Source organism: Hyperolius riggenbachi, chromosome 3 (assembly GCF_040937935.1).
Source record: "Hyperolius riggenbachi isolate aHypRig1 chromosome 3, aHypRig1.pri, whole genome shotgun sequence".
NCBI classification, from domain to species: Eukaryota; Metazoa; Chordata; class Amphibia; order Anura; family Hyperoliidae; genus Hyperolius; species Hyperolius riggenbachi.
The window spans coordinates 323,380,502-323,403,103 of NC_090648.1; the positions used below are offsets into that span (position 1 = coordinate 323,380,502).

Below are 22,602 nucleotides of genomic sequence, written 5' to 3' on the forward strand. Positions count from 1 at the left end.
ACTGTCTTAATCCCCCTTCTGTATATACTGCCAAGTGGACTGCTTTCCTCAGTACTTGGATATGTGTGGAATAGACTGGTGGGCTTTCAGTGTACCTCAAAGTGGCAATGTATTTTCCCATAGCTCCACAAGGCTCCAAGTTTACTATACCACATCTAAAAGATGGAAATCCAGAGTGTCTGTGTCTTATAATTATGGGTCCTGAGAATGTTCTTATAATGACCAGTGGTAACGCACGAGTTGATGCATATGAAAGATTGTTACATATCTATTGTGCTATTTTACCAGAGAGTGAAAAAGAACATAAGCATTTGGGATTTAATGCAACATTTCTCAGTCCGTATCACTGTTACTAAATATAAAGCTAAAAACTGTTGAAAATGCATTTGACTTTGTGAGCATATTCTCAGACACATGTAGAGAATGCATCTGAGCAGCTCTGGGGAACAACTCTTTTCATTCCTATAATCTTTTTGATAGCAGATTTATTTTATAGAACTTTTAGAAAAGCATATTTTTTCTTGTAGCTGCGATGATTTCTTTGTTGTGAATGTGCAACAGATGGGCTGTGCTTTGATAGCCTTCCACCTGTACTTACTCAGAGCAATAATTCTGCATGCCACTCCACAAGCTCACCATGATGATGATGATGACATAAGAGCTGTGTGACTAGTTTTTTTTTCTACTCTCTTTTTCTTTTTGCTGTTCTGTATTACAGTGGTTCTGGCAGGCAGTTCTCTCCTGACACTGTTTACAGCACATGATACTTGATTCAGTCTCTTTTTTAATCTGCATAGGGAATTAAAGAGAGCAGCATCAAACAGAGGTAAGCAGCATTGTGGTTGATGTTTACATTTGCATTATTGAGATAACATTTTTTGTTGTGAACTCTTGCCAGCTCTGAAAAGACTTATGCTAAGTTTATGTATGGATTTATACTTTTTTTTGTACTCTTATGCCTTTTTTTTTAGAGCACAGTCAATACACTGGAGTAAGGTCACAACATCAGCATTAATATACATTTTGCTTTTGTTTTGTTATGTATTATTCAGACTTGCTTGCTGCAACTCTTTGTGTTTATTGCACATAGTGTTATAGGTGTGTTGCAGTACAGCAACATTATGAGTTGTAAGTGTTGGTAACCAGGTGCAGTAGCATATAAACAATTACTTTTTAATGAAATACTTAAATGAAATGTGTTAAAATATGTATTTACTATGTGTGTGTATATATATATATATATATATATATATATATATATATATATATATATATATATATATATATATATATATATATATATATATATATATATATATTATTTTAAGATCACTTAGCAAATGCAGTTACTTGTAATTTCATGTTGAATGGAAATATGAATTATTATTACTGATGTTATAAAATATTGTTGGTTTATAAAAATTATTATTATTATTATTATACTGAAGAATGACTGCATAACAAATATTTTTATGCAATTACTGATCATAGATAGATGGATAGATAGATAGATAGATAGATAGATAGATAGTGTTTAGACATTAACTTCATACAATTAACTTATCTGATACATGGATGGATGGATGGATGGATAGATGGATAGATAGATAGATAGATAGATAGATAGATAGATAGATAGATAGATAGATAGATAGATAGATAGTGTTTAGACATTAACTTCATACAACTAAGTTATCTGATTGATAGATAGATAGATAGATAGATAGATAGATAGATAGATAGATAGATAGATAGTGTTTAAACATTAACTTCATACAATTAACTTATCTGATACATAGATGGATGGATGGATGGATGGATGGATGGATAGATAGATAGATAGATAGATAGATAGATAGATAGATAGATAGATAGATAGATAGATAGTGTTTAGATTTAACTTCATACAATTAACTTATCTGATACATAGATGGATGGATGGATGGATAGATAGATAGATAGATAGATAGATAGATAGATAGATAGATAGATAGATGGTGTTTAGACATTAACTTCATACAACTAAGTTATCTGATTGATAGATATATAGATAGATAGATAGATAGATAGATAGATAGATAGATAGATAGATAGATAGATATTGTTTAGACATAAACACTAGATAGTGTTTAGACTTAAATTTCATACAACTTGATAGTGCTTAGACTTAAGCTTCATACAACTAACTTTTATAATTAAAATAACAAAGCAAGTTGATTTCAGGAATGTGTAGTTTAGGAAATGTGAGTCTGCAATGTTAGCTCCAGATGGAAAAAAGATGTTCAAGATCTGTTATGTGTTGGAAGGTAAATGTGTTCATGAATGAGCAGTGCTGTTTTGATACGTGTTGCAAAGCTGAAACAGGATGTTTAAGTCATTTTTATGAAGCACACCTACACAAGTATGCTGCCTGCACACTGCTGGATTAATCACTGGCTCCATTACAAAGATTTCAATAGAGTTAGGACTGGTTTCTGCTACACAGACTGAGATGTGAGATGACTTGAGGTATAAAGAATGTAGGCATATTCATGATGGATCTATTAGGCAGTGCTGCAAATTCAGAATTATACATATGAGAAATGATCTAACAGGCTATTGAAAATATACAGTGATATTAAAAAGTTACATTTGCTTATTTTTATTTTTAGAAGATTCATTCAAGTTTATTACACTATAACAGTTATAGTCACCTGCAAGGAAAAACATTGGAAACACACCCACAAGATGGGAAGTCCTATGTTATAGATGCTTTAAACCTGACTCAGTTTTTAGCAACATTAGTTTTATTTGTGAGGATGATTAGCAATTTTTACTTAACACATGGCTACTCATATGGCTGATTATGATGCAGGATACAGTGCAGTTATTCCTTGGATGAGTTTATCAGGCATATGAGTTTAACATCTTGAGGCTAACAATGGCTGATGGACAAGTTTTTTTTTTCTAGTGTGAAAAGAGAAGAATGCATATGTTCCAGCTGTTGAGTTTGACTAGAAGTGTATATTCTCAGTTAAGGTTTTTTGCTTTTGTTTTTTACAATGCATGTTTATATGTTGGAGAGTGATCTATAGTTATTATTATCTTTAATGCTAGTATAGTAATAGTAGTTATAGCTATAGTTTTGTGTTGGGAATACACCTAGTGCTTTACAATGCTGAATAGAAAACACTAGAGTGATATAATGTCTTCAGAATGAAAAATTAAAAATAAAGTACAATGGATATTATAAAAGATAGAATATCTATTGTAGCTTGAAGGATTCTTTATCAGTACATTCGGCAGAAAGATGAGCACACAAGGATATAAAGAAAAGGTATTTTCCCCATCTGCCATTAAGTAGTTATCTAGAGACCCACCCACTGATATCCACACATTAATACTGTGTATAATAAACACACAGATTAGGTTACATTAGTATTTCCAGACTGTCTGTAAACATGTGTAGGTTTCCTAATCACTGAATGTGTGTTCACCATTTTTTCCCCTCAAAGTTTAAAGGTTAAAAAGCAGGAGTAACACATTGATGACATGATGACTAATCATGGGACATATGGTTTTTTATTTCCCTAGCAATCCGACGCCTTCTGGGGAGAAAAGTAATACACAGATTTACATGGCATTATACAGGCTACACTTGGTGTAATGAGATTATTGACACATAAAAGATTTTAAGGGCCAATCCAACAGCTACTATCGTCAACTATTGATATTTAATGAAATGTAGAGGCCCAGTAGTAAACACAACACTTAATTTAAATGTTAACATTTATAAAGTGGTCTTCTCCTGTGGGATTCAAAACACATGAGTAGCAAAGAAGAGAGGTAGCTACTTAAAGTACATTCAGAACTCTTTACTGGTTGGGCACTGGTCCAGCCTCAATTTCAACCCTGGCATTTACATAAAAGGTTAACGAGCACACTCACAGATTGTAACTCCTTCCACTAACTTTGAAAAATGGAGTAGTCTCTCTGGTTAACTTAAAAATACTTAATATTCAGAGACTTCTGAAATGAAATCAACAGTGGTGGGTGGCATAGGTAAGGGGGGTGTAAAGGCTTATATAAAAAGCTAAAACAAAAACATCTGTGACTGTTCCAATCAGACTCCAAAGTAACTGAAATTACTCATAATGTTTATGATTATTAATAACCGACATTTATTATTGAATATAATAGCTTTTATGGGATTTGTGTGCTCTTCTGAGCATCAGTTATTCATTCCAAATGGGGAATTTAGTTTAATATTAGAGTCAAATATTAAATTCAGTTTGTCATTAAAAAAGTGCATAAAGCAATTTTTACCTTTTCACCAGTATTGAGGTCTGTCTCAAGCCTTACCTGTGCAATAATATGTACCAGCAGAGAGAGAGAGAGTATGCTGCCAAGCAACATAGCTCCTCCCTCTTAGGGAACCACCTCATGACTTTAGTCATTGTTTGCCAGTATTTATTCAAGTGATTATGAGGTAATTTCCTCTGCAATGCTCCAGTCTGGCACATAGCATTGCATAAGTATATGGTCAATTAGACCCCCTGTACTGACACTTTATTAAAACCTTTGTTAAATAGTTTATGTACAACATTTTTAAGATGCTGAACCAGCAGGGGGAGTGCAGGATTAAATATTCAGGTAACTTGAGAGTTGCAGAAGCTATGTAAACCTCTAATGATCCCTTTTAATTTTTTTTAACAATAAAACTTCCCAAAAAATATTCACGGTCAGGATTTGCCCCATTTTTGTAAAAATATTAGGGAAGTGAACATTCTTTGTTTTGCCCACCTCTTTGTAGTATGCTACAGTCCGTGAACTTATTAAATCCTGTATGTGTTCATTAGCATTGATACTTTAATTACATCATTAGTGAGATACATGAAATATTAGATGGGATCCAGAGAACTAAACTAAAATATATGGTCCATACTGTCCCAGTCCCAGAGCTCAAGTTCCTGTCCAGCAACATGCTTACATCTTGATAGATTTGTTTGCAGGCTTTGCATACCACCATATAGTTGAATATTCATATATAAATCCAAATAATATATTTTTACCTGCACCATAAAATAGACTGGTTGATATAAAATCCATATGACTTGCTTATGCAGACAGTATAGACATATTTAATTTCTGCAGCTATGTACAGGCTGAGGATTGCTAAACTCATTTCAGTTTCTGGAAACGTGGCAGCATAACTTTGACAGATATTTTTAACACAAAGCATATGAAATGCATATTGTAGGGTCAATTCACAGAGACGTATTTTATAACCAGCCAAGAGTTGTAAAGTAATAGCAATAAAATATCCTTCTTGGAAAATAAAAGGCATATAACATGTCACCTTTAGCATTAAGTTTTATATAGTCAATAAATGTTGGCAAATTTTAGATGGTAGGTTCCCATTGTATTTTTTTAGGCTGTTTTGCATGTGGTTTTATTAAGAGAGTTAAGACTCATGTTATATAGTATTTGCTAATTTAAGATAATTGATTTCCTTTATTTTATTTAGGTACAACATTAAACGCCACAATGCACCTCCAATGTATTCCTTTAGTAGGGTTTCTTCTTATTGGCACTGTACTCTGCCAGTATGGCCAATATTATGATTATGGTGGTGGTTCGCCAGATGATTACTATTCATCCTATTCAAACTTTGCTATGGGACCTTCTACTGCTAACTGTGCACCTGAATGCAACTGTCCTTCAAACTATCCTTCAGCAATGTACTGTGATAATCTGAAGTTAAAGAAAATTCCAATAGTTCCATCTGGCATTCACTACTTGTACCTTCAGAACAATATGATCGAAGGCATAGATGATGACGCCTTTAAAAATGTGACCGATTTGAAATGGCTCATTCTAGACCACAATCATCTGACCAATGCGAACATTAAGAAAAATGCATTTTCCAAGCTAAAGGAACTACAAAAATTGTATGTGAGCTTCAACAATCTCACTGAACTTGTAGGACCACTACCAAAGACCATGGATGACCTCCGTGCAAATAATAACAAGATTTCAAAAATAACACCCAACATTTTAGAAGGCTTGGAAAACCTAACAGTTGTACATCTTCAACACAACAAACTGAAAGAAGATTCCATTTCAGGTGCATTCAAAGGCCTAAAATCTCTAGTGTACCTTGATTTGAGCTACAATGAGCTCTCAAAAGTACCTATGGGGCTTCCACCAAGCATAAATATGCTTTATTTTGACAATAATAAAATCACCAATGTCCCAGATGAATATTTCCAAGGTTTCCGGTCTCTTCAGTACCTTCGACTATCTAACAATGAGCTTAAAGATGCTGGTGTACCTGGCAATGCTTTCAATATTTCAACCCTCCTTGAGCTGGACCTTTCATTTAATTCACTTGGATCCATTCCAGCGGTGAATGAAGGCCTGGAAAATCTCTACCTGCATGTCAACAAAATCCAAAGTGAGTTGATTAATATGGTTATGCTATCTACATGGAAAGATGTAAGGAGTCTGTCCAATGCTTCAATCTAATGCAGTGGCTCTTAATCTTTGCTCAGTCATGTACCACAATCAAAGTCTTTGCTCTGTTCATGAGACATCTGTACTGTATACTACACATCTGTACTAGCAACTTTCAATTAGGGCACAGTCTTTTCAAAACTGTGCAAATGAATCCAGACATACCACACAAACAGTTGTTGCATGCCATGCTTTTTATGGTAGATGCTTTTGGAAGATGTCACTATAAGGAGTATATTCTTCCATATATATGATGTAACAGTGATACAACTGTCCAAGATACCTAAGTCATGATCCTTAAAGTGCTCATTAATGGATGCAATCATTTGATCACATTTGTACATTTGAATTGCACAGAAAACCATGCAGTACGTGGAGAAAATCAACACAAAATTACTCTATGGTCGACTGGAATACAGCATTTTGCCGATCAGAATGTTGGATTTTATGATCATATCTGAAGAGAGAAAGTTGCCTTTTGACCCAATTATGGAGACAATCGATAACTACCTTCCAATTACTTACAATCCTGCAAATCTGATCAAATGATCGCATGTGAGGAAAATATTGAACCATTAATGGGCACCTTTATTTCTTTTGTCAGCTCAAATCTGACTGCCTCCCCTGAGCAACTTGTTTCCATTATGATGAAAACCTTGAAATTAAAATACATATGTACACATACCTATAAGATGTACATCAATATTAATGCTGGTACACACAAAGCAATTTCCTGTCAGATTGGCAGGTCAACATGGTAATTTCCTGCATTTCCGTGCTGCCCCGATCAAGAACAGGATACATTTTCAGGTCGATACTGATTGATCTCGTTCTTGATTGGGAGCAGACCTGACTTGGAAAAATATTGATTTGACCCATCGATCTGCTAGGAAATTACATTGTGTGCATCAGGAATTAGAATACACTGTATTGACTTTCATTTTTATGCAACTGTTACTTAACATTTACAGACATATTTTGTATTGACATATTTCCTTAAAGAAACTGTTCCCACTGCACATGATCAAACCACATGCATTGATAGAGTTGCTGTTCCTATAAGTTTGATAGTGATGAAATTCTTTCTCAATCACAAACACGCTATTTGTCGTGTTTTTCGACCCCATTCAGTATAACTGAATGGGACTTTTTAAGTTCTCCAAAAATTGAATAGTATTCACAGCTATTGATATTGAATAGTATTCACACAGGAAAATATTTGCATTCCCCCCATGCACACTGCTTTTTTTTGTAGACACCATACCTAAGAGCCATCAGATTAATAAAATAAAGATTTTTCCACAAAATACATCACAGTCAACAGGGAAACACAATGTAGACTGATACCAGACTCTACAGAGTAAGAAGTACATAGGCCATAGGTAACACATGCAAGTGAAGAGGATTTGACATTATGTTGGGGAGAAAAAACTCTTCAGTGTGCAATGCTTACCCTTGTCTGTGGCCAATGAAGATTCTGCAGAAGTCTAGGCCTGCATGTCACCCAGGAGAGTGAGCTAAAAAAATCACTCTCCAGTGTCTCCACTCTTCTCTGATTTACACTACTGCCCCTACTTGGAATAATAATTACAGCAACAACAATCTAATGCCTGATTGATGTGAAAATTCCCTCCTCCCATTCTTAACTTTCTAAATTGCCTAGACTTAACACACACAGTATGTCCAAAGAAATTAACCAAGTAGAAGTAGGCAACTGATTATCAAGGTAGCTTAACATCTGTCAATTTTTGTGGCAGATCCCCAACAGATTTGGTCACTTCGATCTATGCACCAACATCAGAGAAGGATTGAGATGAAATAGGGCCCTAGGCAAGATAGCAGTTTGTGTCTATCACTGATGATTATCTGGATTTTTAAGTAAGATTTGGTGGTGGTGGTGGTGGTGGTGGTGGTGGGGGGGGGGTAGCATCCACCAGGCCCATAGATTGTCTCCTGATCCTAGGCAACTACCTAGGTTAGCCTTGTGGATGTTCCGGCTCTGACCAACAGGCTCACCTGATCATTATTTGATTGATTTCTGGCCAAAATACATCAACATTTATTGGAAGAGAACCTTGCCTGATCAGATTCAGATCAAAGAGATCTATCTTTTTGCCACATTAGGTGGCAAGCTATAAGTGCATGAAGCTATGAGTGTATGGCTACCTTTAGTTGCATGAACACACATGGCCTTTGCTGATAGGTGAACCTGCTCCCCCCCCCCCTTCAATCAATTTTGCAGGTGAGGTGATATACAATGTTCCTCAAAATAAAGTTCTCAGGAATGGATTTCAAGTTGTGCTGACCGTTGTGTAAGCTGCATGACCACCGGAAGGAATCATTAGTTGTTTTTTTAAAATAGGGAGGTAGAAGAAATGTTTAATCTTTTTCTTTGTTTATTGAAATAGTCTACCTGTAGTGAATGACCTGGTAGGTGTCCTTGTTTAGTGAAATGACCTACCTTTAGGCTGGTTTCACAGTGGGATGTTAAAGTCCAACGTTACAGCATCCAGTAACGCAGCCTAACTCACAGCACTGTAAAATCAATGTTGCTGTTCACAGTAACACGTTGCGTTACATAGTAACGCAGCACGTTAAAAACAAATTGCTGCATGCTGTACATTATACTGGGCTAAGCCACGTTAGACTGTTTGCACATGCTCAGTAATGTTGGAGGAGGAGGTCTCCCCTCCTCCTCCGCGGCCAGCCACATGGCTAATTAATATTCACTGCACTGTGGTGACTCGTGGTGGGACTGTAGTGTTGTCCGGATCATGAACGAATCGTTCATTTGGTCCGGATCTCTTTTATGAGTCGAATCATCCGGATCATCACAATGAAAGATTCGGTTCATGGTGGATGTCTGTCTGGAAGAAACAGGAACATACAGAATGAACAGTGCAGGGAAAGTCCTGTCCTGCTAATCATTTCACCCAGTCTGCTTCCCTAGTAAAATGAATCAAATGATTCGGTTTAAAGATCCGGATCTTTTCAATGATCCGATTCAAATGATCCGAATCCTTAAAAAGATCCGGACTTCCTATGACTAACCTGGAGCGGCTGCTTTGAGAGCTGCATAACGCAGCTCAATCTGACGTCCAACTTCAACACCACCATTAGTTGCGTTAGGGGCACGTTATGCGACCATAATGTCCCCTAAAACGCAACGTCTTGGTGTGTAAGTAGCCTTAGTGATTAACCTGGTGGAATGATTGCTGTAGTCTTTAGATGTGTGACTCAGAAACTGCTGAAGCCAAAAGCTCAAAATGGCAGCCAGGATCTGGAGGATCTGAAGGGGGCAGCAGTATAGTAAAATTAAGATAAGCACTTAGATTAATGGAGAATAGTAAAATTAAAACTGAAGCGCATTTCATAGTTTTAATACTGAACTTACTTTGTCATTTCATATTTCACTAAAGTGTTCTGTGAAAAAAATAAAATAAATAAACATTTAAAGAGATCCACATTCCTAACTCCTACCAAATGTTTCATCTGCAGCCAGAGGATGGAGATAAAATAACAATTGTGGGCTAACTGTGAAGGACTGTAATTCATGGATTTATGTGTGTTATTTTTTTGTGAGTAAAAGTTTACCTGCATAAAGTCTTTCTGCTCCAGACTTAAAACCTGTTAACTATATGATGTATATCATAATGAACAAGTAAACATTTAAAACGTGGCATCAGCACTGCACTAGACAGTGGTGACTGTGCATTGTAGTAAAGTACTCATCCACTGCATACTCCTAGGGCTCAATTCACAAAGCAGCGGTATGGCAGTTTGGACGTCTTAAAGGTAAGACGTCCAAACTGCAGTGCAAATGACTTTGTGCGGTGAAAATGTTGCACTGCACATGATATCGTGGTGCGCTGAAAACGTTGCACGGTGCAACGATAACACCACGCATGCAGTGCGACAAAAACAGGGCATATGGTGCCATTTAACGTCACGCCAGTGCGCCCTTAAGGTCGCACCATCGGGCGCACTGGTGCAACTTTAAATGGGGCACCATATGCCCCCATTTTCGTCTCAACGCATGAGACGTTATCGCATACCGCGGTACCGTGCACAGTGGAACGTTTTCGTTGCGCTGTTGCTTTGTGCGACTAATAGTGCGCACAAAGCTATTTTACATGCGCGAATGAGCTTTTCACTGCAGCGCTAACACTTAGCGCCATATAGTGAATCGAGCCGCAAGTGTGCATGAGGCCTTAATGTTAATTAATTTTAATTAGCCTTATTTAATTTGTAGAAATCCCACAATTCAGCTTATATGCTCATTTTTGGGAATTCCAAGATTTAGCTTAACGTAAATCAAATTAATACTCTAAATCATAATCTTTAACAGATTTGTTAAGCCTGTTTAAATTTATATTACTTTCCACTAAAATCAGCTATTGTGCAGTGGTGCACTTCTTCTTCGTCTTGCTCAGCTGCAGCTGGTTGGTTTGAGTCACATGATGTTTTGAACTGGCTGTCCAGTGAGGGAATAGCAAAATATCCTATGTTCAAACTGAATATGGCCATGGCTTGGCTGAGGAAAAGCTTCTTTAATGGGAAAAATTTACACTAACTGTAGAGAGAAAGCTCTGCTGTGGACCCATTGGCCTGAAACCAGGATAGTTATCAGCATCTAAAAGTTAGTAGTGGTCCTATGCCTTGGTAATGGTAAACATGTAACACTAGTTATGTGTCCCTAGCAGCTTAAAAAATACTGAATTAGGAAAGGTGGGGGGAAAGGCTGCGCATCCCTAAACACATGCTGCAATTGAATGGTTAATCGCACAGGCATACACCGCCTCTGCCAGACTGAAAAATGCATGCCCTGCATCCAAGACAAGTGCTAACATTTATTAAACTAGGAGGAACTTTAGCTTCCAATATGGTTTGCATGCAAAGTATATTATAGTAGACACTTGCGCCACGGTGAGGCAGACCTCCGGGCAAGTGACCCAACCTAAATTTAAAACCTTGGGAGCAGCTAAGCAAAAAAAATGTGTAACTTACATTTGGTAGAACAGCGAGGAGAACGTCAGCGCATACCACTAAGGCTGCATCTGAAATGACCACCAGCTCAGTGTGTAGCACCTAAATAGATTTCCTGCACACTTCGCATTCAATGCAGATGCAAATCATATGCAAATCTGCTACTACTTATCATGCAAACAGGAAACTCAGGAGGAGGGGCTGGGAGCAGCTAACCTGACAGTTACATAGTTACAAAGTTAGGAAAGGTGGGGGGGAAAGGCTGCGCATCCCTAAACACATGCTGCAATTGAATGGTTAATCGCACAGGCATACACCGCCTCTGCCAGACTGAAAGATGCATGCCCTGCATCCAAGACAAGTGCTAACATTTATTAAACTAGGAGGAACTCTTCCCTGCATGCAGTGCGCATTGTCATTTGAAAGATTATGGTCATGGAGGAGGTATGCATTTACTATACTAAAGGCATTCTTAAAGGACAACTGTAAGAAGAGGTATATGGAGGCAGAAATGTTTATTTCCCTTTAAACAATACCAGTTGCCTGGTTATCCTGCTTTCCTCTGACTTTAATACTTTTAACCATATACCCTGAATATGCGTATGCAGGTCTGGTGATCAGGTGTTTCAGGTCTGACAAGATTAGACACATGTTTCTGGTTTTATTCAAACAGTACAGCAGCCAAATAGGTTAGCAGGGCTGCCAGGAAACTGATATTGTTTAAAAGTAAACAAATATGGCAGCCTCCATACCTCTTCTTACAGTTGTCCTTTAAGAATGCCTTATCCATATTCTTCTCACTTTAGTTATCCTTTAATTTATCAAGTATCTGTGTTTGTTACATGCAGTCAGGCCATAAATTATATACTAATGTAGTTGGGTTGAACCAGTGCACTGTGCCCTGCTTTTATTATATTTTCATGGTGATGTTGTTTTTTTAAATAGCACCAATATAATCCACCAAATATTTGTATATGCCACCACAATGCCACCACAAGTAGACAAAGCACTGTTTTATTGCTTGCATATATACTATATTGCTTGTGCACATTATGTACTGTATTGCTTGCTTAGAACATTTACATTCACATTGCTGTAGGCTCTAACTGGATTAGAACAAATAGGTGAACATGTTCAGTCTTGGTCACTACATGTCCATTGCATAAGGCCGTTTCTAACATGCAGATATGTACAAAGTGTCTTCATGCACTTCACACATGTCAGTCTTTGGGCATTCCTTTGCTTGCATAGCCAGGACTTTGAAACATTTAAAATGTTTATAGACAGTTAAAAGAGTTGGTCATATAAAATACATATTGAAAATGGCTTGGAATATTGCATCACAGTATGGAAATAAGAGAAGTATAACAATTGTTAAAGGTAACAGTAGTTAATATATCTGTATTGAGGCTAAGTTTAGATTGACAGTTTTGAGGTCAGTGAACAGTGACATTTGACTACCCTTTGAATGGAATTTTAATGCTCTCCCAATGTTTGCATACGTTTTTGCACAAAACAGTATGTCTTTTTTTTAAATAGGCCTTTCCTAAAATAGCATAATCAAAAGTATTATAAGTTCAGTTTTTTTTATTCTGTCAGCTGATTGGCATAGACTTTTAATATTCTACAACTGCCATCTTCAACTATTGCCATCTTTTTGGTAGAGAAGGTAGAAAAAAGGGAGGGAGGAGACCGGGAGCCCAATCTGGTGCAGTATCGTAAGGCAGTGCTTCGTGACAACTGTAGAGGTGTTAGATATACTCACAATGGTGGGTTGCGGGAGGCAACCACTCAGCTTTGCATGTGGGGAAGTACCATCCCACTCGGCCTTGTGTCCGGGTAAGTATGGTCACTGCTCCTTAAATAAGGTCCACCTTCCAGGGTTGTGACCCCTAAAATTAAGGTAAGGCGTAGATAAGATGGGGTAGGAGGCGCCTAAGATACTCGTGACACGATATCAATCTGGTACTCAAAGTGGGTGGTTTAGTAATTAGAAGTATACTGGTATAAAATTATAATATCAAATTATATATAGGGTAAAAGTAAGGTCCTACCTTAATAAGTAGACCAACGATAAGATGAGAAAAAAACGTAAACTTTTATTGACACTAAAAGACAACGCATTTCGCGGTAGCCCGCTTCCTCAGGTCGAATACCGTGCCTGGTTCAAGTGCCTGAAGTCTGTGGTGCCACAGACTTCAGGCACTTGTTCCAGGCATGGCATTCGACCTGAGGAAGTGGGCTACCGCGAAATGCGTTGTCTTTTAGTGACAATAAAACTTTACGTTTTTTCTTATCCTATCGTTGGTCTACTTATTAAGGTAGGACCTTACTTTTACCCTATATATAATTTGATATTCTAATTTTATACCAGTATACTTCTAATTACTAAACCACCCACTTCGAGTACCAGATTGATATCGTGTCACGAGTACCTTGGGCGCCTCCAACCCCATCTTATCTATTGCCATCTTTTATCTATTCTCTACATTTACAAGTGTTTCTATGCTATGTAAGCATTTTATGGCTTGTAATTTATCTTTAGTGAGAGCAATATCCTACACAAGTCCAGCTGAAGAAAAAGTGTCATTTGCATACCTGAATGTTTAGCCCTTATAGTGAGAAAAAAGGAGCACAGTCTAGTTCTATGTAGGCTTGGAACCGTAGATATACATGCTAATCTCATCATGGCCCTTATTCAATTAACTTTATGTCCTAAGTTTTCACTTAGGAGATCATTTTTCCTTGTCTGTTTAAATTAACTTTAACCTATTTTGGTTCCTGGACGTAGTTTCTACGTCCAGGAACCATGCGCGCTGCCGCGCGCTCCCGCGGCCGATCGCGCGCGTGCACGCGCACTCCCGGCCGTGGATTCGGTAGCCAGGGAATCAATGTATCGGGCTATGGTGCCCGAGCATTGATTCCTCTCCCCCGCTGAAAAAGCGACAGCTTCTCTCGGAAGCTGCACCTTTTCTGGCCGTTCCCTTCCCGATGCGTCACTGTAAGCGTATGTTACGCTTAGAGTGACGTAATGTAAACAAACTCATGGCCGCCATCTTGTGGCCAAAAAGTAATACTACACCTGTAAAAAAAAAAAAAAATTAAATTAACACACATTTACATTATAAATCTATTGTTTACCTCCCACCCTCCCAAAACTACCCAAATAAAATGTTTACTATAAAAAAAAAAAAACCATTACAATAAAAAAAACAAACATGTAAATATTTACCTAAGGGTCTAAACTTTTTAAATATCAATGTAAAGATGAAATATTTCTATATTTTTTTTATTTTAAACTTGTAAATAGTGATAGATGCAAAACGGAAAAAATGCACCTTTATTTCCAAATAAAATATTGTCGCCATACATTGTGATAGGGACATAATTTTAACGGTGTAATAACCGGGACATATGGGCAAATACAATACGTGAGTTTTAATTATGGAGGCATGTATTATTTTAAAACTATAATGGCTGAAAACTGAGAAATAATGAATTTCTTCTGTTTTTTCTTATTCTTCCTGTAAAAATGCATATACAGTAAAGTGGCTCTTAGCAAAATGTACCCCCCAAAGAAAGCCTAATTGGTGGCGGAAAAAAACAAGATATAGATCAGTGCATTGTGATAAGTAGTGCTAAAGTTATAGGCTAATGAATGGGAGGTGAAGATTTCTCACGTGAAAACGACGGAACCTGAATGGGTTAAGCACTCTGCAATTGAAAAATTATTAAAACATCAGTGAAAAAGAACTATCAAAATTATTCTGAGCGTTCTCTTTCTTGCCAGTACCTTAAAAGGCATTTCATTGATAAGGTGTGAAACTAGGAGGAAGTGTAAAAGAAAACGTAAATTGAATAAGGGCCCATGTCTCATGTCAGAAGATTTTAATATTTATGATTCTAACATGCAAATGGTGACCAAAAACAATAGTAGCCTCCGTTTCAGCAATTTTTCAATTGATAACGCCTTATGCAGTTGCTGCTGTGAGCTGCAGTGGGACATCCCCTATTCATCTTCTCCTTTCACAATCTATAGTAGATAGGCTGTCCAGATCCAGTCTTTGAGGGCCGAGGTCCTCACACATTTTTGGCACAGCTCAAATGAGTTCATGGGACTGAATAAGTAAAGGTGTGATTCATCAAATAGAACAAATTTCTCCATTTCTCTGTCCATTCTAAACACTGGAATGGATATGGCTCTCAAGGACTGGAGTTGGACAACCATGCTATAGAACAGAAAGTGTTGCTCAGCAGGGAGTCCACCATCATATGTGTATACTGATAACTGTTAGGCCCCGTTCACACTTGCGGTTTTTTAAAAACCGGAACGGATGTCCGGACCGCACCGGATCCGGACCGGACCTGATCCGTACGGTTCCTATCCGGATCCGTTCCGGATCCGGTCTGTTTGCATCCGTTTTCCATGCGGTATGAACACGGTCCGGATCCGTTTGAGATAACAAGCTGTAAATAATACCTGGGGTCTGGGAGGTCGGCAGAAGCTCTGGGGTCGTTGTAGGGCCTCACCTCCTCGTTATCAGACGTATCGGACATGTTGCTGCCGGGGAGCTCCAGCGTGAGGTCGCTGCTGCTCCACTCTGTGGGCGCTGGGCCCATGTGTCCCCGTCCAGGATGGCCGCTGTAGCATGGAGGAAGCATGGGAGGTTGGGTGGAGCGTCCGTTTTTTTACGGCCAGTGTGTTGTGCGCTCTCTGGTTCTCATTGCTTTGTATTGGCCAGATGCAACAGTCCGGCTCCGCTCCGGATACGTCTGCCGGAGGAGCCGGACCAAAAAATAGCGCATGTTGGATCTTACGCCAGAGTCCGGATCCGGTCCGGCTCCGGGCCGGACGGAACGGACGCATGTGAACGGACGCATAGACTTTCATTGCTGTGCCGTGCGTCCATTCCGTCCGTTCCGCATGTGGTCCGGCTCCGGCACGGCGATTCCAGACGGCGACCGCCAATGTGAACCGGGCCTAAAACTGTCACTTGAAGCAATAACAAAGGTCTGTTTCAGGTGACATTTATCCGAACTGGGTACCTACCCTGGAAGACACATTCAGTATTTGGGAATCATACAGTATTTACAAAGATGACATTGAGGAGCACATTTAAAAGAACACCTCTCACAATTTTTCACTATGTTTTTGTATTTGTTTGTGTAGCAGCTTATGTTTTTTCATTGACATGCACTTCTATGTGCGGACATTGAACTCATTGACATGCAGGACAGTTTGCCCATTCGCAAGCACAGTAATAACATAATGATAAATAGGCTTTCACGAACAGCTGCAATCTCAGAGGGAAATCTGTAAGTGCCACACTTAAATTGCATCCTTTTTTTTCTAAGTCATATATTTAAATTAAATCTGTCTCTTATTGGGTTCTCTGGTTTCACTACAACACCACATTGTGTTTATGTGTGCTACAATATCATCAAAAAGAACAATAGCAGGGAAAAAAATGCTTCTCTCTAGATATTTTTGGTGTCTCTAACACCCTCTCCTGGTGACCACTTTTTCTAGTTTGACAAATTTGAAATTGTTTCTTCTAAAAGAAAAACTGTATAGCAAAGCAAAACATTGGAATAAAATGTAACTTTATTTCTTAAAAATATATGCCCGCTATGAAATCTTAGTTCTCTATCAATTTCTTTTTAGTAATTGCTCTGAAAACATCAGTTGGTTTTCTATTAAAATATGTCATAACTGAGTTGTAGCCCTGCTGGATGAGTGCTTAGGCCACAAGGTCCCAAATCATGGGACACTTATCTCACTGCAGCTGGAGAGATGTAAATGTCACATGATTGAACGTTCTGGCCATTCATATGTGCTATTGTGATATGACTGCCAGAAGATTCTAGTAACCTTCTAGAAAAAAAATACATGGAATACGCAAGGGGTGACATAGTGAAAACATAGTACTCACAACCCTAGGTTTCCCCAATGCAACCATCATCAGGACATGTGGGAAATGTTCATTTCCACTTGGGTTTGTGGATCCATCTCTTATCCCATCACTCTGAAGAACATACAGTATATTAATAGTAAAACTAACATATCAACCTCCCAACCATAGTGACCATAGTGACCATAACTGTACAAAACTAGGAGGTGTCTAATATCTTATAAAATAGTTAAAACAGTTCATATGGATGGTCTTGCCTCCAAACAAAGTCAAACCTGGTTATTTATCAAATCATGATCATTACTGCACACAAGACAACACGTTTCGTGAGTATTGCTCACTACCTTATTTGGTGTATAGCCAGATGTAACTTTTTGTTGGAGGTAAGGCAACACTTGGCATCCGCTTTCATTCTTTTCTTTGTACTATTTTGTTAGATATCGGGTTTCTCATAGTTTTTTTTTATCATTTATAAGTACAAGGCACAGTAACATCAGTGTTTGCTGCTTGCTTTGAGTGACAGTTTTGACAGACCTCTACGCCAGAAGGCTTTGCCCATTTGAAGAATAATACAAGTTTTAGCTTTTACTACTGGGTACTTTGAACTATTATAATTCTCTTTTTTACCTCTGGAGGGCCCTGCACCACATTTTACATAGGGTCAATGTTGCTAACACCGGAAATTAGAAATGATTTCTCCTTAACTCTTCCTGACGCTAAACAAAACTACCGGTAATTAAATAGTTTTTACTAAAGTAAAGAGCATGTTGTTAGGAATATATAGTATTAGCTTTTTTAAATAATACTTATTATTAGATAATAATTATAATAAAACACAATTTTGATACATACAAAAAGCAAAAGGAAAGCTCTACTAATATAAATGTACTTTATTCCCTCTTCTCCTTTGTTATAGAGTTCAACTTGAACAGCTTTTGCAAAGTTGTTGGCCCACTGGAGTACTCACGGATCAGACACCTGCGCTTGGATGGAAACAACATTTCCCGAGCTGATCTTCCCCATGATCTTCACAACTGTCTCCGCTTGGCTTCAGATATCGAGCTGTAAATTGGGAAGTTTTGATTGCCCAGTGGTTCTCAAGCTGACAAACAAAATCATTATGCCTTTCATTCATAAAATTCCTTAATTCATTCAGGTCAATTAAATCAATTAAAATATGCAATTGTGCTATTGATATATGAATCACATTTCTTTTGTCTCGGAATAAATGCATGAAACCCAGAATGAAAATTTATGTCAAAGCATAAAAAAATGTTCTCCCAGAATAAAACCCAAATCATTTACCTAGCCTATAGTATAAATAAATAATAAAAAAAAGTAAAAACCCCTTGATGGGGAAAAAAACTATAGTTTAAAAATGTAAATATATATCATAATAAAGTTGATCTTGTATGGAAAAGAAAACATATTTACTTAAGCTTGTTAAAAGTGCTGGCATTTTTTTTCCTGTATCGCAAGAAACTGGTCCAGCAAAATAACTTGCATCTTCCCTGATACACAGTTAAACCATACTGCATATGTACAAGACAATTCAACTAGAACACTACACTTTTTTTTGTATTTTAGTTTTGGATAAGGTGGGAAAGGTTTTAGAACCGCTGTCACATTATAATTGGTGTCTATGTTCTTGTTTGGTAATTGTCCCTTATTTCAAGTGACAGGACTACAGAGAACAGGAAGTTGGGGACATCGTATCGGTGGGAACACACGGAGAAGTATGAGCACATTTTTGGTAGTGTGAGATGAAACATATGTGAAACCTTAATTGTTTACTACTGAGAATTTTCCCCCTGCTTTTGATCTTGCAGCAGCCGGGTGATTGAGAACAGCAAATTAAGGGAACTCTCTTCATCAAGACCATGAAATAATCTGTAACCCTTCCTAGGTCCATCACAATCTAAAATAAAGCCCTGGATAAACTTTAAAATAAAATAGAAAATTAGAAAGTGAAGTCCTATTCTATAATCCTATTATCCTATTTTGTATATAAGGTGACTTCAAAGGGGATCATTTATTACCCAAAGATGTTGTCTGATATAGAAGAGCTATGCAAATAGGGATCCTCTGGATTGTCGATTACTAAAACATCAACTCATCAACTCAAAGAGAAACATTCTAATGGAGGCTGTACATACACTAGTATAACTGTTACTACTACTAGTACTATATACAGCCTAGTGCCTCTATATGCATATGCGTTATAATAACACACAAATTCTGTATGCTTATTTCTCTCTCTTTTTTAGTAAAAACATAGTGTATATGAATTAAGCCTTTGGACTCCTCTCTTATGTTTAATTCATTTATTTGATGTCAAACCCGCAAGTGTTCTCAGGTATTGGAGTCCATTAAAAAGGTAAGAGAAGAGTAGAATATTTTGCATATGTATACAATTCTTTTAAATAGTCATAATGAAAATAAATTCCTTGAACTTTGTCTGGAACTAACATTTACTTGCTCCTTATGCTGTTCCTAGGATAGTACATTATTGCTTTGAGTTTCATTCTATATATATTTTAAATTACTTTTACTTTTTCATCAAATGGCAAAAACCTGTAGCATTAAACCCCTCCCACTGGAGGCCGAATAGACTGAACTGACTTATCTTTCTTTTCATCTAAGACAATATATCAAATGTAATTACAGTGCAAGTATTTTCTTATATTGTGGAAGCAAAGTAAGCCTTCTACCTGAACCCTAATTAATTTGAGGTACTTGCAAGTCAGCAGGTTCTTGTAAAATTCTTGCACACACTCTGTTTAGGCTACAGAGAATGGCAAACTCAAGTGCATGACCTGCTAATCTAAACCTGCAGCTTATGGAATGGTGTGGTTTCTGTATGTATAATGTAAAGTGCCCCACTGAGTGTAAAGGCCCATACACACGTCGGATTTCCGCGAACGACGGGTCGTTTGAACGTCCCGTCGTTCCGTCATTCGCCCGCTAAATCGGGCGAGTGTACAGACTGTCGTTCGCTTGAAAAGGTTGAGTTTGAGCGATCTGCCTGGCGGAGCGTTCAAACCCACCCTTATCAAGCGAACGACAGTCTGTACACACGCCCGATTTAGCGGGCGAACGACGGAACGACGGGATGTTCAAATGACCCGTTGTTCGCGGAAATCCAACGTGTGTATGGGCCTTTAGAGTGAACAGTATAGACAGAGGTTACATGGTACCCCAAAATGTTTACAGAGAATCAGAACTCCTGGGATGTTTGTAGAGGTCTGAAGTGAGTATGCAAATCATTCCTTTGTGTCCCTGAAAATTAGGCATACACCCAGAACTGCTGGGTTACTGAACAGCTAAGTCCTAATGATTTTAGAGAACTGTTTAATCCAACATGCAGTCAGCTGTTTCAGTTTTTCATCAATGGACGATATGAATTGATATGATTCTGATTATGACATATTGGGCTTGATTCACTAAAGCGTGTTAAGTGTTAGCACGGCAGTGATAAGCCCCTTAGCACTGCAAAGTCCCTTTGCACGCGCTAATATGCCCGTGCAAAGTTGAAACGTCGCACCGGTGCGCACAAAACGTTGCACCGTCCGCGTGCAAAATAGCTTGATAAGCGTACTTTGCACACGGATGGAGCGACGTTAGCACGCTTTAGTGAAGCCCATTGATATGATTGATGTGACAATGGGGTGTATAAAATAAACTGCATTAAGCATAATAATGTGAGTAAAGTTTTATGCATGATGAGTAAAATATAATGCATTGCTTTGCATGTACTATGTTATTTTGCTTGACTCAGTTTAGTGACTATACCCCAATGTGACCATACTTTTAAAGTAGAGGTGTTACAGAATACCCCCAATAAGAACTAGAACAACTTAGGTCTTTGCAGAAATTGGTATGGCCAATTACATAAGGAGCATATCACAACACTTCACCCTGAGTTAAAGTTAAGAATAACAGGAGGTAATCAAGGGGCACGTGAACATCTTCGAAATAGTGTAAAAATATGGAAAGATGCATTGAGTTTACATCTTTCAGGTAAATACCTCATACAAAAATAGATTTTATATGACAAGGTCCATTTTAATGGGAATATATGGTGATTTTTTTTAAAATATGTTAGTTTTATTTATTTACTTTTGTTAAAATGAAAAACATTTTTCAACTATATTAGGACCGAGCTAATTGCAAGCTACACCCTGTTTTGGTGGTTACCTGGCTGGCAGGGCATAGATTTCAATCAGCTGCAGCTACACGCATTCGCCATTTCGGTCACTCCCGACGATTTTGCAGCTTATTCCCCGCAGCTCACTGGTTCTCCCTGTCTTTATGACGGCAGAACCCTGTGAGCGGGTAAGGAGCTGATTTCAGGGCCAGGAGCCAATGAAAGCAACTCCTGGCTGGCTCAGAAGAACTCTGGCGTCATAGAAACAGCAGAGTGGGTGGTCCAGGTTCCCAACGTGCGGCGGTGACAGTGATTGCAGCGGGTATGTGCGGCGATCCATCGTTTTCCATCTGGATTCCGACGTTTCTGTACCAGCGGTCTCTGGTCCTTAAGGGGGCAGAGATCGCTGGTACTTAAGTGGTTAAATAAAAATAGCTATTAACCTCCTTAGCGGTAACCCCGTGTGTGACACGGGGTAAGCCGCCGGAGGGTGCCGCTCAGGCCCTGCTGGGCCGATTTAAATAATTTTTTTTTGCTGGACGCAGCTAGCACTTTGCTAGCTGCGCCAGCACCCCGATCGCCGCCGCGCACCCGATCGCTGCTATCCGTTGCGGCGCGCGCCCCCCCCAGACCCCGTGCGCTACCTGGCCAATCAGTGCCAGGCAGCGCCGAGGGTTGGATCCGGAGTCCCAATGACGTCCCGACGTCGGCGACGTCATCCCGCCCCGTCGCCATGGCGACGGGGGAAGCCCTCCAGGAAATCCCGTTCTTTGAACGGGATTTCCTGATCGGAGATCGCCGAAGGCGATCGAAGCGGGCTTGGGGATGCCGCTGAGCAGCGGCTATCATGTATATCCCTGGGCTCGCTACATGATTTAAAAAAAATAAATAAAAAAAAACTGCTGCGCTGCCCCCTGGCGGTATTTTTCATACCGCCAAGGGGGTTAATACACATCTATGTTTCATGTCTGGTTTAATTAGCACCAATAAGCCAGTAGAATAGTTATTGTGTGATAGAAATTTGTAGAGTGGTATCAAAATCCTGTTGAACACTATGGGGTA

At 38.5% G+C, this 22,602-nt stretch overlaps 1 protein-coding gene across 1 annotated transcript; it reads left to right on the plus strand.

The window, feature by feature from the left end:
* Positions 1–664: 664 nt before the first annotated feature.
* LUM (lumican) lies at positions 665–18,588 on the plus strand. Its single transcript, XM_068272774.1, has 3 exons — positions 665–826; positions 5,507–6,436; positions 18,310–18,588. Exons 2-3 carry the CDS (start codon positions 5,527–5,529, stop codon positions 18,459–18,461), a joined length of 1,062 nt encoding a protein of 353 aa, XP_068128875.1. The 5' UTR covers positions 665–826; positions 5,507–5,526; the 3' UTR covers positions 18,462–18,588.
* Positions 18,589–22,602: the final 4,014 nt, after the last annotated feature.

What these genes read in the sequence shown, in the direction of transcription:
- LUM (XM_068272774.1), top strand. Translation starts at nt 5,527, where the DNA reads ATGCACCTCCAATGTATTCCTTTAGTAGGGTTTCTTCTTATTGGCACT. An exon ending in GCATGTCAACAAAATCCAAA is followed by an intron (nt 6,437 to 18,309) that starts GTGAGTTGATTA and finishes CCTTTGTTATAG; the next exon opens with AGTTCAACTTGAACAGCTTT.